The sequence below is a fragment of the Mytilus galloprovincialis genome, chromosome 1 (genome assembly GCF_965363235.1).
Source record: "Mytilus galloprovincialis chromosome 1, xbMytGall1.hap1.1, whole genome shotgun sequence".
In the NCBI taxonomy this organism is placed as follows: domain Eukaryota; kingdom Metazoa; phylum Mollusca; class Bivalvia; order Mytilida; family Mytilidae; genus Mytilus; species Mytilus galloprovincialis.
In genome coordinates this window covers 119,900,104-119,921,639 of record NC_134838.1, presented here as the reverse complement: position 1 = coordinate 119,921,639, position 21,536 = coordinate 119,900,104, and the positions used below count along the sequence as shown (strand labels likewise).

The following is a 21,536-nucleotide window of genomic DNA, read 5'->3' as shown; positions in this document are numbered from 1 at the left end:
ATGCACGAAAACGTCCATTTCTATGTAAATTGGGTCGATTTTTTTTATATAGAAAAGATGAATGCGTTTCTGTTGCCAAGTGTTTTTCACAAGTATAGTAGCAGTATAGCAGAACGGTTTAAGTTTCCTATATACACCAAATGATACATTTTGCCAATACAATAAGGTAAATGCATGCAAATTTCACAAGGTTTAATCCAAATAGCTTTCTTACTATCCAATAACTTTCAAGTACGAAAAAGACAGGGCAGAAGTATATTTTGTCTTTATGTTTCGTATTTGCACAACTTTTGAAAGTGGATTATGCATTCGTTCTAAAATAAAATTAGACCAGATAAAAGTTAAAATATAACATAACTCGACAATCGAAATTGTTAAATCCGAAAAAGATAATCAATCAATACATGCATTCAGTAAGTCATTCTTTTTTCTGAAAGAACATGGCTTTGCGATATCTTATTATGAAAATTGATTGTCGAAACATAACAAAAACACAAGTAAAGGACGTTTAATTAATCAATATAAATCAAAACACAAATTCCTGAAGTTAGTATTTCGAATTATTTTATATAGGCGTTGAGAACCTTTGGTGACCCCACGGTTTAAATGTTTATATTAAGGACGTCGTGAGCAATGGGCGTTATAGACGATCGTTCACCTAATCTGTCCCAGTCAATGGGATATTAAAGTGCGCCAATCAATGTCCATAGCCACACTGTTGTGAATTCGATACTATATATTCTTTCCGACCGGGTCTGAATTTTGTGGTTCAATACTAGAAGGTCGAAGAAAAAGTACATACAGAGGCAGTTTTTTGCATTTGTGATTTGTGTTTGAAAAAATGTTGATAATCTCAACAGTCATAATTAAAATTGGTGTTACTGCTATTCTACGCTGTTCTTTTTTTCAAATCAACTTACAGTTCAGTTTTTCATCGGGCATTCTTAATATGTTTAGAACTGATTACATTAGATACTGGAGAGAAAAAAAGAAATACAAAAAATTGTAGAATACTAAATAAACTCATCATACATACCAGGACTTAATTTTGTATATACGCCAGACGCGCGTTTCGTCTACAAAAGACTCATCAGTGACGCTCGAATCCAAAAGTTAAAAAAGCAAAATAAAGTACAAAGTTGAAGGACATTGAGATCCAAAATTCCCAAAAGTGTTGGCAAATACAGCTAAGGTAGAAAAACCTTTTTATTTCAAAAAATTCAAAATTTTGTAAACAGTTAATGTATAAGTATAACTATATCAATGATAATTCATGTCAGCACAAAAAGTGCTGACTACTGGGCTTGTGATACCTTCGAAGAAATAAATCTCCACCAGCAGTGGCATCGACCCAGTGGTTGTAAATAAACTAATCATAGATACCAGGACTAAATTTTGTATATACGCCAGACGCGCGTTTCGTCTACAAAAGACTCATCAGTGACGCTCGAATCCAAATCCAATCTTAGAAATTCTAATTAACATATTTTGCCTCATAAAAAAGCTTTTTCTAAGTTCATGGTAAACTAGATTTGAACGACGATAGTTGTTAAGTATACTTAAGAGATACAACAAACGAACGACAGAACCTAAAAGACACATGTAGGTCAACAAACAGAATTAGATAAAGTATACCGCAGTTTAATAGTCATGAATCGATTTAACTGAAAAAAATCCTAGTCACCAACCAAAACCGAGGGAAACACATAAACTATAAGAGGAAAACAACATACAGGTGAGAGGTTTAGCTAGCTACAAATCCTGGTTAAATCATACATTTCTACAAAAGGAAATGACGGTACCAATTTAAGGAATATGCCAGTTGTTTTCCATTCGTTTGATGTCTTTGAGATTTTAATTTTACCATTTGATATGGGACTTACCGATTTGAATTTTCCTTGGAGTTCGGTTTTATGTTGTTTTAAAGTAACCATGTAACCTCTAGTTTCCAAAATATATCATATAAAACCAAAATAAAAGAGAATTGTACATGAATTTGGTGGTATTACAGCTAAGACGAAGGAACCAGGTGTCACTTGATACTTTTTTTTATTAGTGTAAACAGTAGGGATAAATAGAGGTTGATTGGTATTATAGAGATTACGTTTATGATTATACCTGTTTAATTAAATAGGCCACAGACTGTTTTTTTTTTTAATATGGTGCTTCATCAAAACAATTATTCAGAAAGAACAATCAAGGTGAAAAAAAACGACAGTGGTATACTGATGTTCAAAAGTCCTAATTCGTTTAAGCAAAACCAAATCCGGATAACTAACTAATACCGAGGGAATAAAATCAAGTATAAGAGGAAAACAAGGAAACAACAGAACACTGAACTACAACAAAAGCACACACCAACATACATAGAAACAGCCTCTCTGATAACACCTGTCATATTCCTGACTTGGTATAGCACATTTTATGAAAAAAGGGCCGGTAAAATATCGTTTGACGGCTAGCCAAACCTCCCTCTAATATGGGAATTTAAAAATGCCGCTAAATGTTCCGTCGATTGATAGCGTTTGCTTTTGTTAGTTTTTATGGATTTCAACTTATTGAATTTGCTTTGGAGCTCGGTATTTTTTGTTGTACTTGTTTCATTTAGTTCAGTTAGTCGATTTAATTGTTGATTAGTGATTGCTTTATGCAGGATCAGCGTAAATAGGCTACATTACGGCGAGTCCGTAGTTGAGAAAGTTTAACGTTGATTCAACCTTAAAATTCGGTATTTTTGTTCATTTATTTTTAATATAATTCCAATCTCCCCCTTTCCTCCTCCCGCCCCCCAAAATAAAAAAAAAACAAAAAACTCTGGGCAATAATGAAGGTATTTTCCAATCTACCTTGACTCGTTTTACCGGCGTTAAGAATAACTTAATATATAAATCATGTACACGAATTTCCTTTTCTTTTACATTTAAAGTCATAATAATACTTTATTCCGAAAGCTCAAATCCAAAAAAAAATATGCATATGTTTTTATAACAAAATGGATAGTTTTCATTATTAAACTTATGTACACATACTTATTTCTGAAGAAAATTCTTTAATTTGTCCACATTTAGAAGAAGTTTACTATTTTCTAATAGCTTGCTTCCAGGAAGCAATTCGCCGACATATTTTACGTATGCAAAGTGACCTAGCTTAGCGTGAACCTCCTCGTAAAAATCCGGTGATCGCAATACGCATGGATCTGTCACTGAAATAAACTATTATCTGATTGTATATGTTAAACACGTGCTCAATATCCATGCTTTTTTGATGAATTTTACAATAAGGTGACAATCGGTAAACTTCGGAGTCAGAACACGGCATTTAATGAGCTGCCATATATGTAAAATCATAACAGACACAGAGAGAAACATATGACGATTATACGATATAATTACGTAAAAAATGATAAAAGTGTGCACAGAAGACTATACATGCATTGGTTCAAGAATTGGATAAACAACATTTTCCCCAGTCACTCGTTTCATATTAAGAAATGAAATTTAAACAGTAATTGTCCCGGCAAGCAATAGTCGAAAAAATTAATTTTCACCGTAATTATTACTTTTTCAAAGTACAAATATGTATAAATCTCGCATCAACGCATGTTTTTTTTTAAGTCATATGAAACCTCAAAATAAAAAAAAATGATGCATATGTTTTTTTATAACAAAACGGATAGTTTTCATTATTAAACTTATATAAATATGTTTTTTTCGGAAGAAAATTCTTTAATTTGTCCACATTTTGAAGAAGTTTACTTTTTTTTAATTGCTTGCTTCGCCGACATAATTTCCGTATGCAAAAGTGACCTGAGCGTGACCCTCTCGTAATAATCCGGTTATCGCAATACGCATGGATCTGTCACTAAAATAAACTATAATTTGATTGTACATGTTAAACAGGTGATCAATATCCATGTTTTTTTGTTGATTGTTTATTTATTATAAGGTGACAATCGATAAACTCCAGAGTCAAAACACGGCATTTAATGAGCTGTCATATTTGTTAAATCATAACAGACAGAGAGTGAAAAAAAATACGATTATAGGCTATATTTGCGTAAAAAATGATAGAATCGTGCACAGAAGACTAAGTTTATGTTATAAACATGCATTGGTTCAAGAATTGGATAAACATTATTTTTCACCAGTCACTCGTTTCATATGACTTTAATATTGCCTGTTTTGTTGTTTCGACAAATAAATAGAAACCATTAAAAGTTTGTTCTAAAAGACTCGAACATCTTTGTGTGCTCCTCATTTCCAATAACATTATATTCAACATTGGCAGGTATATGAAGAAGTTGTACACTTTTTTCAAAGTTTCCGGTTGAATCACTAAAACTAAAGAGTCACTAACTGTCTTCCATAGGGAAAGCTAACTGTAATCATGATCAGGTTTGTAACGTAATAGATAAGTCATAAGTTTATAGAAATTTTAAAATATAAAACTCATAATTATATTAGTATATTACGGGTGTGTATTGTGAAATATTCAGAAATAAAGTCGCAAGATTTGTTTAAAATGAGGTAAATAGAACATTAGCCTACATATGGAACAATAACAAATACACTATAGACAGTCAGTGTATTTATCGGTCAAGATCTACATCTATTTATATCGATACTCACCTACATATACATGTTATTCACATTTTGTTGTTATTTTGTAAATATAACCCATACGTTTAGCAGTCGGAAATGTATTACTAAAATCTGTCGTCTGTGTACAATAAGGTTTCTTTTTCTTTTGCGATTAATGCTTTTGAATCGGGATATATGTTGGAACCCCCTTTATAATGGGTTTGAATCACCTTTTAAAATGGCTGGATCGTACTAGTATAGCTATTAATTGCAATGTTATCCTCCAGTATCTTACAGAAGAGACAGAAGACGTAATTGGGTATATACAGACATGATTTATACCATCCTAGTCTTACTTCTTTCAATCATTTGTTGTTGTCAAGCGACTACTTGTAAGTCACATTATCAATTTATTACTCATATTATATTAAAATAGTTTTGGTTCTTTTTATATTAAAAAACTAGTGAATAATACAAAATAATTATATAAAGAACAACTATGTGTACGCTGAAACTTTCAAATTATAAACTTCTGCCTAACACAACTATTCTTTAAATGATATTTGGAAAGTCAAAACCTCGAAGTGATCGTTTTACAGATTAATAAAAAATAAAACAATACTTACTATGTCATGCGTCCGGGGCACTTTTCTGGATTTATCTTCATCAGAAACGCTCAAAGCCGGATATTTGAAAGCCAATGATGGTAACAGTTGAAGAGTTACATGACCAAAAATGGACCTGAAATAGACAAATGTAATTGGTTGGCGTGTTATAGAATACTCGATTACACTTATAATAGTCCTTGTGCATTAGGATATTGACTTTTACATATTATATGTATCTTGTAACGATCCTCCGTGGCATAATCTTTAATTTCTTGAAGCTGTTCACTATATGGTAGAAGTAGAAGTAGAAATAATTGTTATATTACTAAGGTAGCACAATACAAAGATTTGTTCACTCCCAATCAGACAACTTTAAACTGATGTAATTCATTTCATCCTTTATATATATATCTTTATTCTCATCACCAAATACATAGGTACAGAGAAGACATGCATGTATAATACAATATATTAACTACATAAACATAAAATATACAATATATACAACAACTACAACAAAGACAAAAAGAACTTATTCAGGAGGACACACTCGCTTGTTTATAATTCGTATAAACTTACATAAATTAATGAGATCTGTCCTATTTGTAGACGACATAATTTCAGTAAATACTATAATATTTGGCCTTATACTAAAATTTCGATTTATAAATTTATTTCTCTCTTCTGTAAAATGTGAACAATTAATAATGTAATGAAATTCATCTCCAATATCTAGCTTACATAAATTACACTTTCTTTTTTCCCTTTCTATATTGTACCATCTTCCAAGTTCGACTGGAAGTTTATGGTTACATATTCTAAATTTACATAATGTCAAAAAATCTTTTTCGTCTAAAATATTAAAATATTCTTCAAAACACAATAAATTCTTAAAAATACGATAATTCAAGGCTTTGGAACAGTTTTGAATAGTCTCGTTCCATGTTTGTTTGAATTGATCACACAATCTTACTTTGATATTATATTTCAACCATACATCATTTAAAAAGAGCTGTGTGTTCCAGATATAAGAAAATCCACATTCATCGAATATATTTTTAACACGTATTAACCATTTAAAATCTATGTGTTTAGTACAATACAAGTGGTACAGTAGCTTATAAATAATACATGAATACTTTGACTGCTTTCCCATGATTAATTTAGACCAGTAGGATATCATCCTTAATTTTACATCAATAGAGAGTGGAAAACGTCCTAGCTCACCGTATATCATACAGTTTGGAGTGGAAGATTTCAGATTTAGGAGCAACTTACAAAATTTTAGATGAACCTTTTCGACAATATCAGTTGCTGAATCCCCATATTTCTGATCCATATAAAAGAACAGGTTTTACTACTCTATCAAAAAGATCTAACTGACAAGAAACTGATAGGCTATGAAATTTCCCCCTTTTTAGTATCTCATACATCGCTTTTGTCCCTTTTTCAACTTGTGATTTAATCGCCTTTTTATAATTTCCCGTTTTTGTCAATAAGATACCCAAATAACTAAACTCTTGAACGATTTCTATTTCTTGTTCATCTAAAACAAAGTGTAAATTGTCCGGTAATCTTCCATATGAAAAACATAATATTTTGGTTTTGGATACATTTACTTTTAATTTCCAGTAGTTACAGTATTCATTAAAAAAATCTAACTGTATTTGAAGATCTTGTGGTGTTTCAGACATCAAAACAGTATCATCAGCATATAGTAATAAAATGATATTGAGAAATACATCAAGTTCATGTTCTAATTCTTCTGTAACTGTGAAAAGGTCCTTACAGTTTTTTGTTTTAAAAAAAAAATTTCCAAGTCATTTAAAAAAAACTGCAAACAAAAAAGGGGACATATTTTCCCCTTGCCTTACCCCATTATTACACGGAAAATAATCAGACTTGCTGTTATTAAAAATAATATTTGATTTAATATTTTTGTACATACTTTGAATCACATTTAACATTTTCCCATTTACATTGTTTAACAATAGTTTATGCCAAAGTCCATCCCTCCAAATTTTGTCAAAAGCCTTTTCAAAGTCTATAAATGCACAATAAAGTTTTTTCTTTCTTTTCTTCAGAAGTTCAAACAAAGAATGTAATATAAATAAATTATCCATAGTGCTATAGCCTTGCCTAAAGCCACATTGTGTTTCATGTAAAATTAGGAAATCGTCAGAATATTTGTTCAAACGCGCGGTTAGAACAGCAGTAAACAGTTTACCCAAACAACTGACAATGGTAATTGGTCGAAAATTTTTAGGATTATTTCGGTCTCCTTTATTCTTGAATATTGGTATGATATTACCAACTAACCAACTCTCTGGTACAAATCCGGTATCAAATATCAAATTAAATAATGTTTCATAAATATCGATAAGCTGGTTTGAAGTTGCTTTTATGTATTCATTTATAACAGCATCTTCACCACCAGACTTATCGTTTTTCAAATTTTTAATACATTTCAAAATTTCTCCTTTTTCTATATACAAATTCAAATCATAATTAAGTTGATTTACCTGGTCTTCATCGAGAGGTGGTAAATCAGCTCCATTATCATCCGTCGGAGAAGCATTTAGATCCTTAAAGAAATCAAATAATTTCTCTATTGGGATATCCGGTTGCTTTTTACGCTTTCCCTGGTTAAGTACTTTCCAATAGTCTCTAGAATTTTTGGTTCTCAATTCTTTCATTTTTTTTGAAAGATTTTGCCGGTATAATCTATGATTTTTGTCGAGAGTTTTCTTGTATATGTTTTCAGATCCAGCCAAATTGGATCTATTTACTGTAGTTCGATTTTTTTTAAATTTTCGTCTAAATTTACGATAATTTTGTCTCGCAAATTTACATTCTCGGTTAAACCAGGGTTTATTCATAAACGATTTCTGACGTGTTTTCCCGTTTTTACTATGAGAAATGCCAAATGTAGCTTTTGCACTTTCTATAAAAATTTCACATAGTTTCTCAACATGTATATTAACATTTACCTCAACCCTTGGTTTTTTCAAATTATACAAAAGATCTTTTATTTTACCTTGGTTTATATTTTGCTGAAATTCTATCAATTTATCCCTGTCCCACTTTCTTATCCTTTCTGCACTTTCTTCTATATAATCAGGTACCTAATATCCGTCTACATTTGTTGCATACACTAATAGACAATGTACATCAGAAAATAATTTTGAAAAATCTACTACTTCCAAAGTACAAAATCTATTTATAAAATTCACATTACTAATGCAATAATCTACAACACTTGCATTCCTGCAAGTCAACTTTCCTTCCTTGTCACCATTTATCCTCCCATTAAGTATAAAACAGTTATTCCCCTTGCAAAAGTCCAATAATAAAGAACCATATTTATTTTTTCCAATATCTCTATTTTTTCTTTCCCTCGGAATATCTAAAAAGTCCAAAATGGACACACTATTTTCTATTAAATCAGAGAAATTATTTGAAGGATCATGAGAATCTAAAATAAGAAAATCTTTCTCTGATGCTGTTCGACCATTAAAATCTCAAACCAAACTGACAAATTTATATCTTGATGACAAGTCCAGAAACTCATTTTCTATCTGACTAAAAGCATCCCAAGATGCATAAGACGTGTACTCTGGTGGAATATACACAATTCCAAAAACTGTATCTGTATCGGTGTTCATAATTTTAGAACTTATCTTGAACCAAAAAACAAACTTGCTACCTGTATCAATAACTTCAATGAAGTGTTCATATTTCTGTTTGTAACCAAGTAGTATTCCACCAGAGTTCACTTTTGCAATTTTTTTTTTATTTTTAAATCTAAATATATAACCTGGTAGTTTTATTTCATCTCTATCATCAAGTTTTGTTTCAACTAAGCATATAATGTCATGACTTCTTAACAAATTTTCAAATTCAGGATATTGTAGTTTTTTTATAATTCCAGAACAGTTAAGTGATAAAATATTGAGCATATCAGGAGATATACTTTTTAAACCATTATTTGACATATCTAAATTTTCTGTATCAAAAGAAGCATTTGTATCATAGAAACTGTCTGTAGACATAATTACATTTTTATCAATAACATTTTGATTGTCAATATTTTCGGTTTGATCAACTTCATCAATTTTCCTTTTTAATTTTGTTTTGTTAAAGTTCAAAACAGGGTTATTAATGTCATAATGATGAAAACAGTTTGGATTATCTACAATAAGACTTGTGCTTGTGGGTTCTCCCTGACATCCCTAACTCGGCGTTGTACCATTTTGACGACGTCTTTTAGTTGGTCTTTTATCTGGCGTTATTCTGTTGTTCGGCGGTGACCTCAATGGTGACGGAGGGGCTTGCTTTACAGCACTGTCACTTTCCATATGTCGTTCAAAGTCGTCATCTTCCTGTAAATTGTATAGTTGTCCATCAATATACAGGCGGTCCCGGACGAGAACTACATCCCTTTGTTGTTGTTTAGCATCTTTCAATACCGGGTATAGTTTTTCCTACGTTTCACAATTTCTGCAGGGAACTGTTCACTTATGCCAAATGGGGCACCTCTCAGCTTGTTGGCGTTATTAAGCACAAATTGGAGGTCGCTGTGGTAAATGAATCGAGCGACGATCGGGCGAGCACCATTAAGACCAGGCTTACCAAAGCGATGAACGTTTCCAAACTCAATGAAGTGATTTACTTCTAATTCTTGACGTAAGAATCCTCGGAGTTTGTTTTCACAATTTTCAAATTTTGAATGACAAAGGCCTGTGAAAATGAGGTTATTCTTCATACTACGACACTGGAGGTCTAATATTTTATCTTTAAGTTCAATTATTTCATCGTCTTGTACCTGTTTTGTAGACGATTGACAGATATTTTTTTGGCTTTGCTCCAACTTTTTTTCAAGATAGTCAACTTTTTTGTTGAGAGCGCTTATTTGGTTTGACGAAGTTTTATATTCTGTTTTACACTGATCATACATATCACTCATAGCTTGTACGCTAGTTTCCAGAGAATTACTTTTTTCCTCAGATTTCCAAAAACATCAATAGAACAAATTTTATATCACATTGAATTTAGTGATCTCTTATGAATTGATGTTGCAAACTTCATTGAAGATTTATGAGAGAATGAAATACAATAGGAAAAATCTGAGACACAGTTTTGGAGGTCAAACTGTGTTGTGCAAGAATCTATAAAATATTTTGGGATGCTATGAATAACAAAGAAGCTAAATTCATTCAAGTGTGGACATCACAATATAGCAACTAATTACATAACAATTAATTATGTAATAATTATGTCATAATGAAATTATCACAATTTGAAAGATTAATCATTCTTCTTTCTTTTGGTACCTCATTTATAAAATTTAAAGAAGGATCAGTGGAATTACATCAGTTTAAAGATGTCTGATTGGGGATGAAAAATCTTTGTATGGTGCTACCTTAAGAAAGTCTTGTGTGATAACATCTACTTTTATTGTTTTGTATTTTACAGATACATTCGGTAAGAACTGCTCAGTTGACCTTGAACGCATACATTATCACGCAGATATATTTGTTAAGTATGATGGCGAACAACTTCATGAGACCTGTAATGACATGTCGTTTTCTGGTTTTGACGAAGATAACCCTGGTGATGAATACAGAGTATGTGTGACTCCCGAATATTATGAAGATCCGGATTGTGCAGTTACAGTGATATATCGTAATTCCTATAGAGGATCTCCGCTTAAGGTATACATGCAAATAACGGAACATCTAAATCAGGTTGAACAAGCTTACGGAACATGTACGTAACCAATTTTTTGGATTAATTATCTGGACTTCAAATTGCCCAAATTTGCCATGGTGTAAGGCTGGCGTTAACATACCGCAACTATATAAAAAAAAAAGAAGAAGACGTGGTGTGATTGCCAATGAAACAACTCTCCACAAGAGACCAATTGAGAGAGAAATTAACAACTATAGGTCAATGTACGGCCTTCAACAACGAACAAAGCTCACATCGCATAGTCAGCTTTAAAATGCACCGAATTGACAAATGTAAAACAATTCAAACGACACAAATAACAGCCTAATTTATGTACAAAAAATGAACGAAAAACAAATATGTAACACATAAACAAACAACAACCACTGAATTGCAGGCTCATGACTTTGGACAGGCACATACAGACATAATGTGGCGGTGTTAAACGTGTTAGCGGGATTCCAAACCTCCTCCTAATCTGGGACAGTGGTGTAACAGTAGAACATAAGAACAAACTATAAAGTTCGGTTGAAAAAAGCTTAACTCATCAGATGGTTACATTTTGTACAAATACAAATATTACACAGAGTGGACGTGGCAGGGTACTTGTATATCCCAACAACGAAAAGAGTACTCGTAATTACTGACAGCTAGTTACAAGCCACTAACAACTAATAAAAATAATCATGCATCTAAAACTTAATTATCAATCAGTACACCTCCAACATCTAATGAAATTAGTGTAAAGACGTCATAAACAGTCAGAGAAAAACATGACCTTGTGCAATACCAAGATACAGGTATCGACAGATTGTAGATCCATGAATGTGTATATGTATATAACAATACTATTTAGTTTGCTATATATGATATAATTACTGTGTTGAATTGGTAACCTTTCAGAATGAGTTTATTTAAAGGATGTTTATCTAAAATGAGAAGAAAATTAAAAGATGTGGTGTGTTTTCTAATGAGATAACTCTCCATTATATACCATATGTCATACTGAGAAGCTAACAACTGTTGGTCTGCCTTTTTTAGAAGAGGGATACATTACCTGTTTACAAACACATCCCAAACATGTAAGCCAATCAAGTCGTCTTCAATTTAATTTCTTTTTTTTTTTTAGCTCACCTAGACCCCCTGAGAAGGGCCAAATGAGAGCTTTTCCCATCACTTGGATGCTTGGCCCCGCCCGTTAACTTTTTTCAAAAATCTTCTCCTCAGAAACTACTGTCCAACTAAAAACAAAGTTCGCCTAAATCATCCTTAGTGTATCTAGTTTTAAAAATGTGTCCAATGATACCGCCCATCCACCAACATGGTCGCCATGGCTAAAAATAAATCAGGGGTGTAAAATGCAGATTTTGGTAATATATCTGAAACTAAAGCATTTACAGCAAATCTGACATCAAGCTAAAATGTTTATCGGGTTAAGATCTATCTGCCCTGAAATTTTCAGACGTATCAGACAACCTGTTGTTGGGTTCTGTCCCTTTATTGGTCATTTGACTGAAATTTTGCAGTTTTTGGTTTTTATCGTGAATACTTATTATAATAGATAGCAATAAAATGTAAACAGCAATACTGTTAAGCAAAGTAAAATCTACAAATAAGTCAACAAGACCAAAATAGTCATTTTACCTCTTAAGGAGTTATTGCCCTTTATAGCTTTATAGTCATTTTTAAACCTTTTTTATTATTTCTTGTTATTTTTTACTATGCTTTAAAAGCTTATTTAACACAGACAAGCTTGGTCCGTTATTCTTTTTAATACAGAAATACGTATGGAATGGCTATTTGATTGAGAAATAATGTACTAAGTATGTATGATATGTGTCTTATACATTTTTAGACTTATAACTGCGACAGTAAACCCAATTCTAGGTATTGTGGCAAAGGAAAAGATTCTTTATTCATCGACCTTAAACTGCTGGCGGTCATGACAAGAGATGTGAGATTTAAACTACAGGTTGAAGCTGAACTGACTTTTAACTGTAAGAGATTTAAATGAAAACAAAATAGAATATTTAGCCTTGAAACTATAGTCCCTATATCTGTAAACGTAATTGAAAAAAACACAGTGTATATGTCAAACTATGACAGGGTGATATTACTTAGACCGGGATCACAACAAATGTCGTTCGTAACGATCAAAACAAACTGGTTCAAAAGGGAGAAATCTTTGTTGACGACATAAGAAATAAAAAAGAAACAATTTACGTTTCGCTATAATTCAAATACAATGTTTGTCATGTGACAAGTTTATCAATTTTAACCGAAACTTAAAGATGGACATTGATATGATGCCTTTGTGGAGTAGAGCGACGTGCGTTTTTGTGACCTGAAAAATTAACTGATCCCTAATATGAATATCTTATCAAAACTATGCCGACTATGTTCAATTCGGTTTTTTAAGCATTTATGCAGGAGGTTAAATCAAAATAAAAATTATAAATAACTCACCTACCTTTACTTAAAATACTGATGCTTCAAAACTTAAAGAATGCATATTTAGAATTGAACATTACACTTTGAGATTTGTGCGTTTTAGAAATTTTAATTGGTCGTGTTAAAACAATTAGCAAAGCCGATACCTAACACTAAGATGAAAAGAACATTCTATTATACTATGCGCGTGAGCCGAATAAACAAAAACGAAAAAAGTGTAAACCGAGATTTTGAATTGAAAGAGGAGAAATGAAATGTAGAAGAGAGTGTTTGGAAAGGGTAAGATATAGACTAAATGAACTATCAAATTGTTAGTTTCTCACATGAAAACTAAAAAACAAATAAGACATATATTTTTTTGTAACTTGTTCCACTTTTGTCGACGATTGTAATACTTTATTTTTTAAGTGAAGCATTTGAAAACAAACCTGTTTTGCAGGATTCCAGGTTCGCCCGATATAGTTACATTTAATTAATAATCTTACTTTATTTAAGAAAATAGGCTTTTTACCATGGTTGTGTATTCAAACCGTTTGAAGGACGTCGTATTATTAACTTTTCCAGATAATTCCTTTGTTGCGGCGGTTGTTGGTGGAGTAATTGGTGGATTTGTATTTATATGTATCGTTACTGGAGTCATTATATTCATGACCTGTAAAAGAAAAAGATCACCAGGACAAGTGTTAACTCCAGGTGAATATATTAATGGAGATTTCAATATCACATCAACCCGAGACCAAGAGCTCTGCTTAAGGAATAAATTGGTTGATGCCTTATAAGGTGTTTGATACTTGAACAAATTTAATAATAAAATATCATAGATATAAGAAGATGTGGTATGAGTGCCAATGAGACAACTCTCCATCCAAATAACAATATATAAAAGTAAACCATTATAGGTCAAGTTACGGCTTTCAACACGGAGCCTTGGCTCACACCGAACAGCAAGCTATAAAGGGCCCCAAAACTAATTAATGTAAAACCATTCAAATGGGAGAACCGACGGTCTAATCTATATAAAAGCGAGAAACGAGAAACACGTATGAACTATATAAACAGACGACAACTATTGTACATCAGATTCCTGACTTAGGACAGGTGCAAACATTTGCAGCAGGATTAAACGTTTTAATGGTACCAAACCTTCTCCCTTTTCTAAAACAATAGTATAACATCACAACATAGAAAAACATACTATAAAATATCAATTGGAAGGCTTAACTCAATCAAAAAACGCATATACACATTTCTATAATAAGAGAAAAATATATCCAAAAAAAAAACCAGCAAAGTAACAAGACTAGACTAGATTAGAATAGCAAAGAACAAAAAATGTCTTGATGACAATAACAAAAACGCATATACACATTTCTATAATGAGAGAAAAATATATCAGAAAAAAAAACCCAGCAAAGTAACAAGACTAGACTAGATTAGAATAACAAAAACATTCTTTATGACAATAATAAACAAGAATGTGTCCAAAGTACACGGACGCCCCACTCGCACTAACATTTTCTATCTTAAGTGTGAACCGTGAAATTTGGATATAAACTCTAATTTAATACTAAAATTAGAAAGATCATATCATAGGGAACATGTGTACTAAGTTTCAATTTGATTTGACTTCTACGTCATCAAAAACTACCTTGAACAAAAACTTTAACCTGAAGCGGGACAGACGGAAGGACAAATGAACGGGCAGACGAACGAAAGGACGGACGAACGGACGCACATACCAGAAAACATAATGCCCCTCTACTATCGTAGGTGGGGCATAACAAAAAGAAATTTGTAAGTAAACAAGTTTCAATGATGTGGATAGAGATTGTAGAAGAAGTTGATCACACCGAATATGAACCGTCTTTTGTAAATTTTGCTGAGAATGACTTAAGTTTTCAATTCTGAAGAAAGAAGAAACAATACCATAACAGCAACTTCAAAATTTAGATATGTGTGCAAGCTTGCATTGCAGTTTCAAAAACATTGTTTGTTTTCACAACCGACCGCTCGCCCGACTGACTTGAACATACAAGAAAACAAAAAAAATAGAAGTAAACAAAAAAGTTTTCAGGTAATATATATGTATTGTCAATTCATGTTTAAAGTTTGAAATTTCGTTCCAGGCCCGATATGGAAAATGCTATGTATAATAACCCCACCCCTCCCCTTTTTCTATGGCGTATCAGCCAACTGGTTTCATAAGTGCTCTTCCGTTGATACTATGTCAGCATTGCAAAAAAACGAGAAAATGTATGATAATCTTTCATCAGGTAGCAATAGAGACTGCAAACGATAGAGATTTTTTTAAGTTATTATCTGATATGCTTTGGTTTAAAGAATAAATGTTCCAGTAATAAAATGTGCATATTGGTACGAACATAAGTTTTGATAAATGCATTATGTTTATATTGCTTTTATTTCAGTGAACCGGACTGAGCGCGAGGTTTTGTGATGACAGAACATTGATTTATTATCGACTGAAGGATCGCTATCAATCACACAGACAGCAACAACATACTTAATTGATAATATGTAATACAAAGTAAATTATAATTGATACAAGAATATATATAAGAAGCATCAACCAAGTTAAACAGATATGATGTGATTGAACTATTATGCCTTCCTGAAGAAAGGAGGGTGTATATTGTTTAACTAGTTCCTGTCTCTTACTAAGATAACTACTTTGCACCAAAGACTCTTCCTGAATCATTCTGTTTTAATTTTGTTTTATATCAGCAGTATTAAATTTTGTTTTAAATATTCGTTTGCAATATGTGTGAAGCCATACCCGTAGTCTATGTTACGTTTAGTAGCATTATTTCATAGTGTCTTTATAAAAGAGAGTTGCAAGATACCTAATTGACATTCAAACGCATAAGTCAAAAATAAACTGACAACGCCATGACTACAAAAGGACAAATGAAAAACAACAGTAAACAAAACACAACATAGAAAACTAAAGACTGGGCAACACGAACCCCACCAAAAACTTGGAGTGATCTTATGTGCTCCGGAAGGGTAAACAATTCATACTCCACATGTGGCACCCTCATGTAAGTAAAAACTCGGTAACAAATCTAAATTCGTAGGTCACATTCGGGACAAAGGGGTCGGGACTGTAGAAACGACAAAAAAGACTAGTGTAAAACCATTCAAATGGAAAACCAACGATCTAATCTATATAAAAAAATGAGAAACGAGAAACACGTATGACCCACATCAACAAACGACAACCACTGAACGTCTGGTTCCTGACTTAGGACAGGTGGAAACAATTGCATCGAGTTTAAACGTTGTAATAGGTACCAACATTCATCCTTATCTGAAACAAAAGTGTATCATCCCAACATAGAAAGACACACTATAACCATAGTACAACATAGAAAGACACACTATAACCATAGTACAACATAGAAAGACACACTATAACCATAGTACAACATAGAAAGACACACTATAACCATACTACAACATAGAAAGACACGCTATAACCATAGTACAACAAAGAAAGACACACTATAACCATAGTACAACATAGAAATACACACTATAACCATAGTACAACATAGAAAGACACACTATAACCATAGTACAACATAGAAAGACACACTATAACCATAGTACAACATAGAAAGACACACTATAACCATAGTACAACATAGAAAGACACACTATAACCATAGTACAACATAGAAAGACACACTATAACCATAGTACAACACAGAAAGACACACTATAACCATAGTACAACATAGAAAGACACACTACACACTATAACCATAGTACAACATAGAAAGACACACTATAACCATAGTACAACATAGAAAGACACACTATAACCATAGTACAACAAAGAAAGACACACTACACACTATAACCATAGTACAACATAGAAAGACACACTATAACCATAGTACAAGATAGAAAGACACACTATAACCATAGTACAACATAGAAAAAGACACACTATAACCATAGTACAACAAAGAAAGACACACTACACACTATAACCATAGTACAACACAGAAAAAGACACACTATAACCATAGTACAACATAGAAAGACACACTATAACCATAGTACAACATAGAAAGACACACTATAACCATAGTACAACACAGAAAGACACACTATAACCATAGTACAACAAAGAAAAAGACACACTATAACCATAGTACAACACAGAAAAAGACACACTATAACCATAGTACAACATAGAAAGACACACTATAACCATAGTACAACATAGAAAGACACACTATAACCATAGTACAACAAAGAAAGACACACTACACACTATAACCATAGTACAACATAGAAAGACACACTATAACCATAGTACAAGATAGAAAGACACACTATAACCATAGTACAACATAGAAAGACACACTATAACCATAGTACAACATAGAAAGACACACTATAACCATAGTACAACATAGAAAGACACACTATAACCATAGTACAACAAAGAAAGACACACTATAACCATAGTACAACATAGAAAGACACACTATAACCATAGTACAACAAAGAAAGACACACTACACACTATAACCATAGTACAACATAGAAAGACACACTATAACCATAGTACAAGATAGAAAGACACACTATAACCATAGTACAACATAGAAAAAGACACACTATAACCATAGTACAACAAAGAAAGACACACTACACACTATAACCATAGTACAACACAGAAAAAGACACACTATAACCATAGTACAACATAGAAAGACACACTATAACCATAGTACAACATAGAAAGACACACTATAACCATAGTACAACACAGAAAGACACACTACACACTATAACCATAGTACAACACAGAAAAAGACACACTATAACCATAGTACAACATAGAAAGACACACTACACACTATAACCATAGTACAACATAGAAAGACACACTATAACCATAGTACAACATAGAAAGACACACTATAACCATACTACAACATAGAAAGACACGCTATAACCATAGTACAACAAAGAAAGACACACTATAACCATAGTACAACATAGAAAGACACACTATAACCATAGTACAACATAGAAAGACACACTATAACCATAGTACAACATAGAAAGACACACTATAACCATAGTACAACATAGAAAGACACACTATAACCATAGTACAACATAGAAAGACACACTATAACCATAGTACAACAAAGAAAGACACACTATAACCATAGTACAACATAGAAAGACACACTATAACCATAGTACAACAAAGAAAGACACACTACACACTATAACCATAGTACAACATAGAAAGACACACTATAACCATAGTACAAGATAGAAAGACACACTATAACCATAGTACAACATAGAAAAAGACACACTATAACCATAGTACAACAAAGAAAGACACACTACACACTATAACCATAGTACAACACAGAAAAAGACACACTATAACCATAGTACAACATAGAAAGACACACTATAACCATAGTACAACATAGAAAGACACACTATAACCATAGTACAACATAGAAAGACACACTATAACCATAGTACAACAAAGAAAAAGACACACTATAACCATAGTACAACATAGAAAGACACACTACACACTATAACCATAGTACAACATAGAAAGACACACTATAACCATAGTACAAGATAGAAAGACACACTATAACCATAGTACAACATAGAAAAAGACACACTATAACCATAGTACAACAAAGAAAGACACACTACACACTATAACCATAGTACAACACAGAAAAAGACACACTATAACCATAGTACAACATAGAAAGACACACTATAACCATAGTACAACATAGAAAGACACACTATAACCATAGTACAAGATAGAAAGACACACTATAACCATAGTACAACATAGAAATACACACTATAACCATAGTACAACATAGAAAGACACACTATAACCATAGTACAACATAGAAAGACACACTATAACCATAGTACAACATAGAAAGACACACTATAACCATAGTACAACATAGAAAGACACACTATAACCATAGTACAACACAGAAAGACACACTATAACCATAGTACAACAAAGAAAAAGACACACTATAACCATAGTACAACAAAGAAAGACACACTACACACTATAACCATAGTACAACACAGAAAAAGACACACTATAACCATAGTACAACATAGAAAGACACACTATAACCATAGTACAACATAGAAAGACACACTATAACCATAGTACAACATAGAAAGACACACTATACCCATAGTACAACATAGAAAGACACACTATAACCATAGTACAACATAGAAAGACACACTATAACCATAGTACAACAAAGAAAGACACACTACACACTATAACCATAGTACAACATAGAAAGACACACTATAACCATAGTACAAGATAGAAAGACACACTATAACCATAGTACAACATAGAAAGACACACTATAACCATAGTACAACATAGAAAGACACACTATAACCATAGTACAACAAAGAAAGACACACTATAACCATAGTACAACATAGAAAGACACACTATAACCATAGTACAACAAAGAAAGACACACTACACACTATAACCATAGTACAACATAGAAAGACACACTATAACCATAGTACAAGATAGAAAGACACACTATAACCATAGTACAACATAGAAAAAGACACACTATAACCATAGTACAACAAAGAAAGACACACTACACACTATAACCATAGTACAACACAGAAAAAGACACACTATAACCATAGTACAACATAGAAAGACACACTATAACCATAGTACAACATAGAAAGACACACTATAACCATAGTACAACACAGAAAGACACACTACACACTATAACCATAGTACAACATAGAAAGACACACTATAACCATAGTACAAGATAGAAAGACACACTATAACCATAGTACAACATAGAAAAAGACACACTATAACCATAGTACAACAAAGAAAGACACACTACACACTATAACCATAGTACAACACAGAAAAAGACACACTATAACCATAGTACAACATAGAAAGACACACTATAACCATAGTACAACATAGAAAGACGCACTATAACCATAGTACAACAAAGAAAAAGACACACTATAACCATAGTACAACAAAGAAAGACACACTATAACCATAGTACAACACAGAAAAAGACACACTATAACCATAGTACAACATAGAAAGACACACTATAACCATAGTACAACATAGAAAGACACACTATAACCATAGTACAACATAGAAAGACACACTATAACCATAGTACAACATAGAAAGACACACTATACCCATAGTACAAGAAACACAACATAGAAAACTAAAGATTAAGCAACATGAACCCCATCAAAAACTGGGGGTGATCTCACGTGCTCAGAAAGGGAAGGCAGATCCTGCTCCAACTGTGGCATTCGTCGTGTTGCTCGTGTTAGTACAAACCCGGTAACAAGTCTAATTCGTTTGGTCACATTCGGTATAAAGGGGACAGGACTGTAGTTACGACAATTGAAACATCGTATAATGGTCATATAACTCTGGAATGAGAAATCAGAAAGTCTGACGGTCTTCGCCCTATAACTTTGGAATGACAGATCAGAAAATCGGACGGTTATCTTCCTATAACTCTGAAATGACAGATCAGAAAATCGGACGGTTATCTTTTATTAATCTGAAATGGCAGATAAGAATATCTGATAGTCATAGTCATATAACTCTGGAATAACAGATCAGAAAAACGGGATACATATAAAGATCTCGTTTGTGTATAGAATGAAAAGTGTGGTATTAAATGCTCGTCTTAGACTGAACGAAACATAGTATCGTAACCCATCATTCCGCGTGTACATTCCTCTTTCGTCCAAAGTTTCAAAAGTGCTCTAACAATGTCAATAAAATTCTTTTGCAACATTAGGATGGAAATAAAAAATCCTTTTTCGATTTTTTTTTATACATCGGAGTGGCACTCCTGATCCATAGTGAAATTTTTTGCGCACTTACTCCAAACTGTTTGGATTGATTTCCATAAAACTTTACGCGTTTTTCTTCTTTTTTTATGGGGATTGGGTAGGGGTGATAGATTGAAGCCTCCTTTCGATTTTGATAAATTCTTGGCTCACTTTGCAGAGTTACGAGACTTCAGCACTCAGATTTAATTAAATTACTATTTGC

At 32.5% G+C, this 21,536-nt stretch overlaps 1 protein-coding gene and 1 long non-coding RNA gene across 2 annotated transcripts in view; one reads left to right on the top strand and one right to left on the bottom strand.

Moving 5' to 3' along the window:
* The window catches only part of LOC143054984 (cysteine-rich secretory protein LCCL domain-containing 2-like), a 65,410-nt gene that overhangs the window by 37,126 nt on the left and 6,748 nt on the right, over positions 1–21,536 (bottom strand). The window contains exon 2 of the mRNA XM_076228099.1: positions 5,207–5,321. Within this exon, the coding sequence (XP_076084214.1) occupies positions 5,207–5,321 (115 nt within the window). The remainder of the gene's footprint in view (positions 1–5,206; positions 5,322–21,536) is intronic.
* On the top strand, positions 4,346–16,133 carry LOC143055058 (uncharacterized). Its single transcript, XR_012971930.1, has 6 exons — positions 4,346–4,394; positions 4,868–4,972; positions 10,664–10,902; positions 12,774–12,915; positions 13,934–14,062; positions 15,796–16,133. It is a non-coding gene; the product is annotated as an uncharacterized LOC143055058 (long non-coding RNA).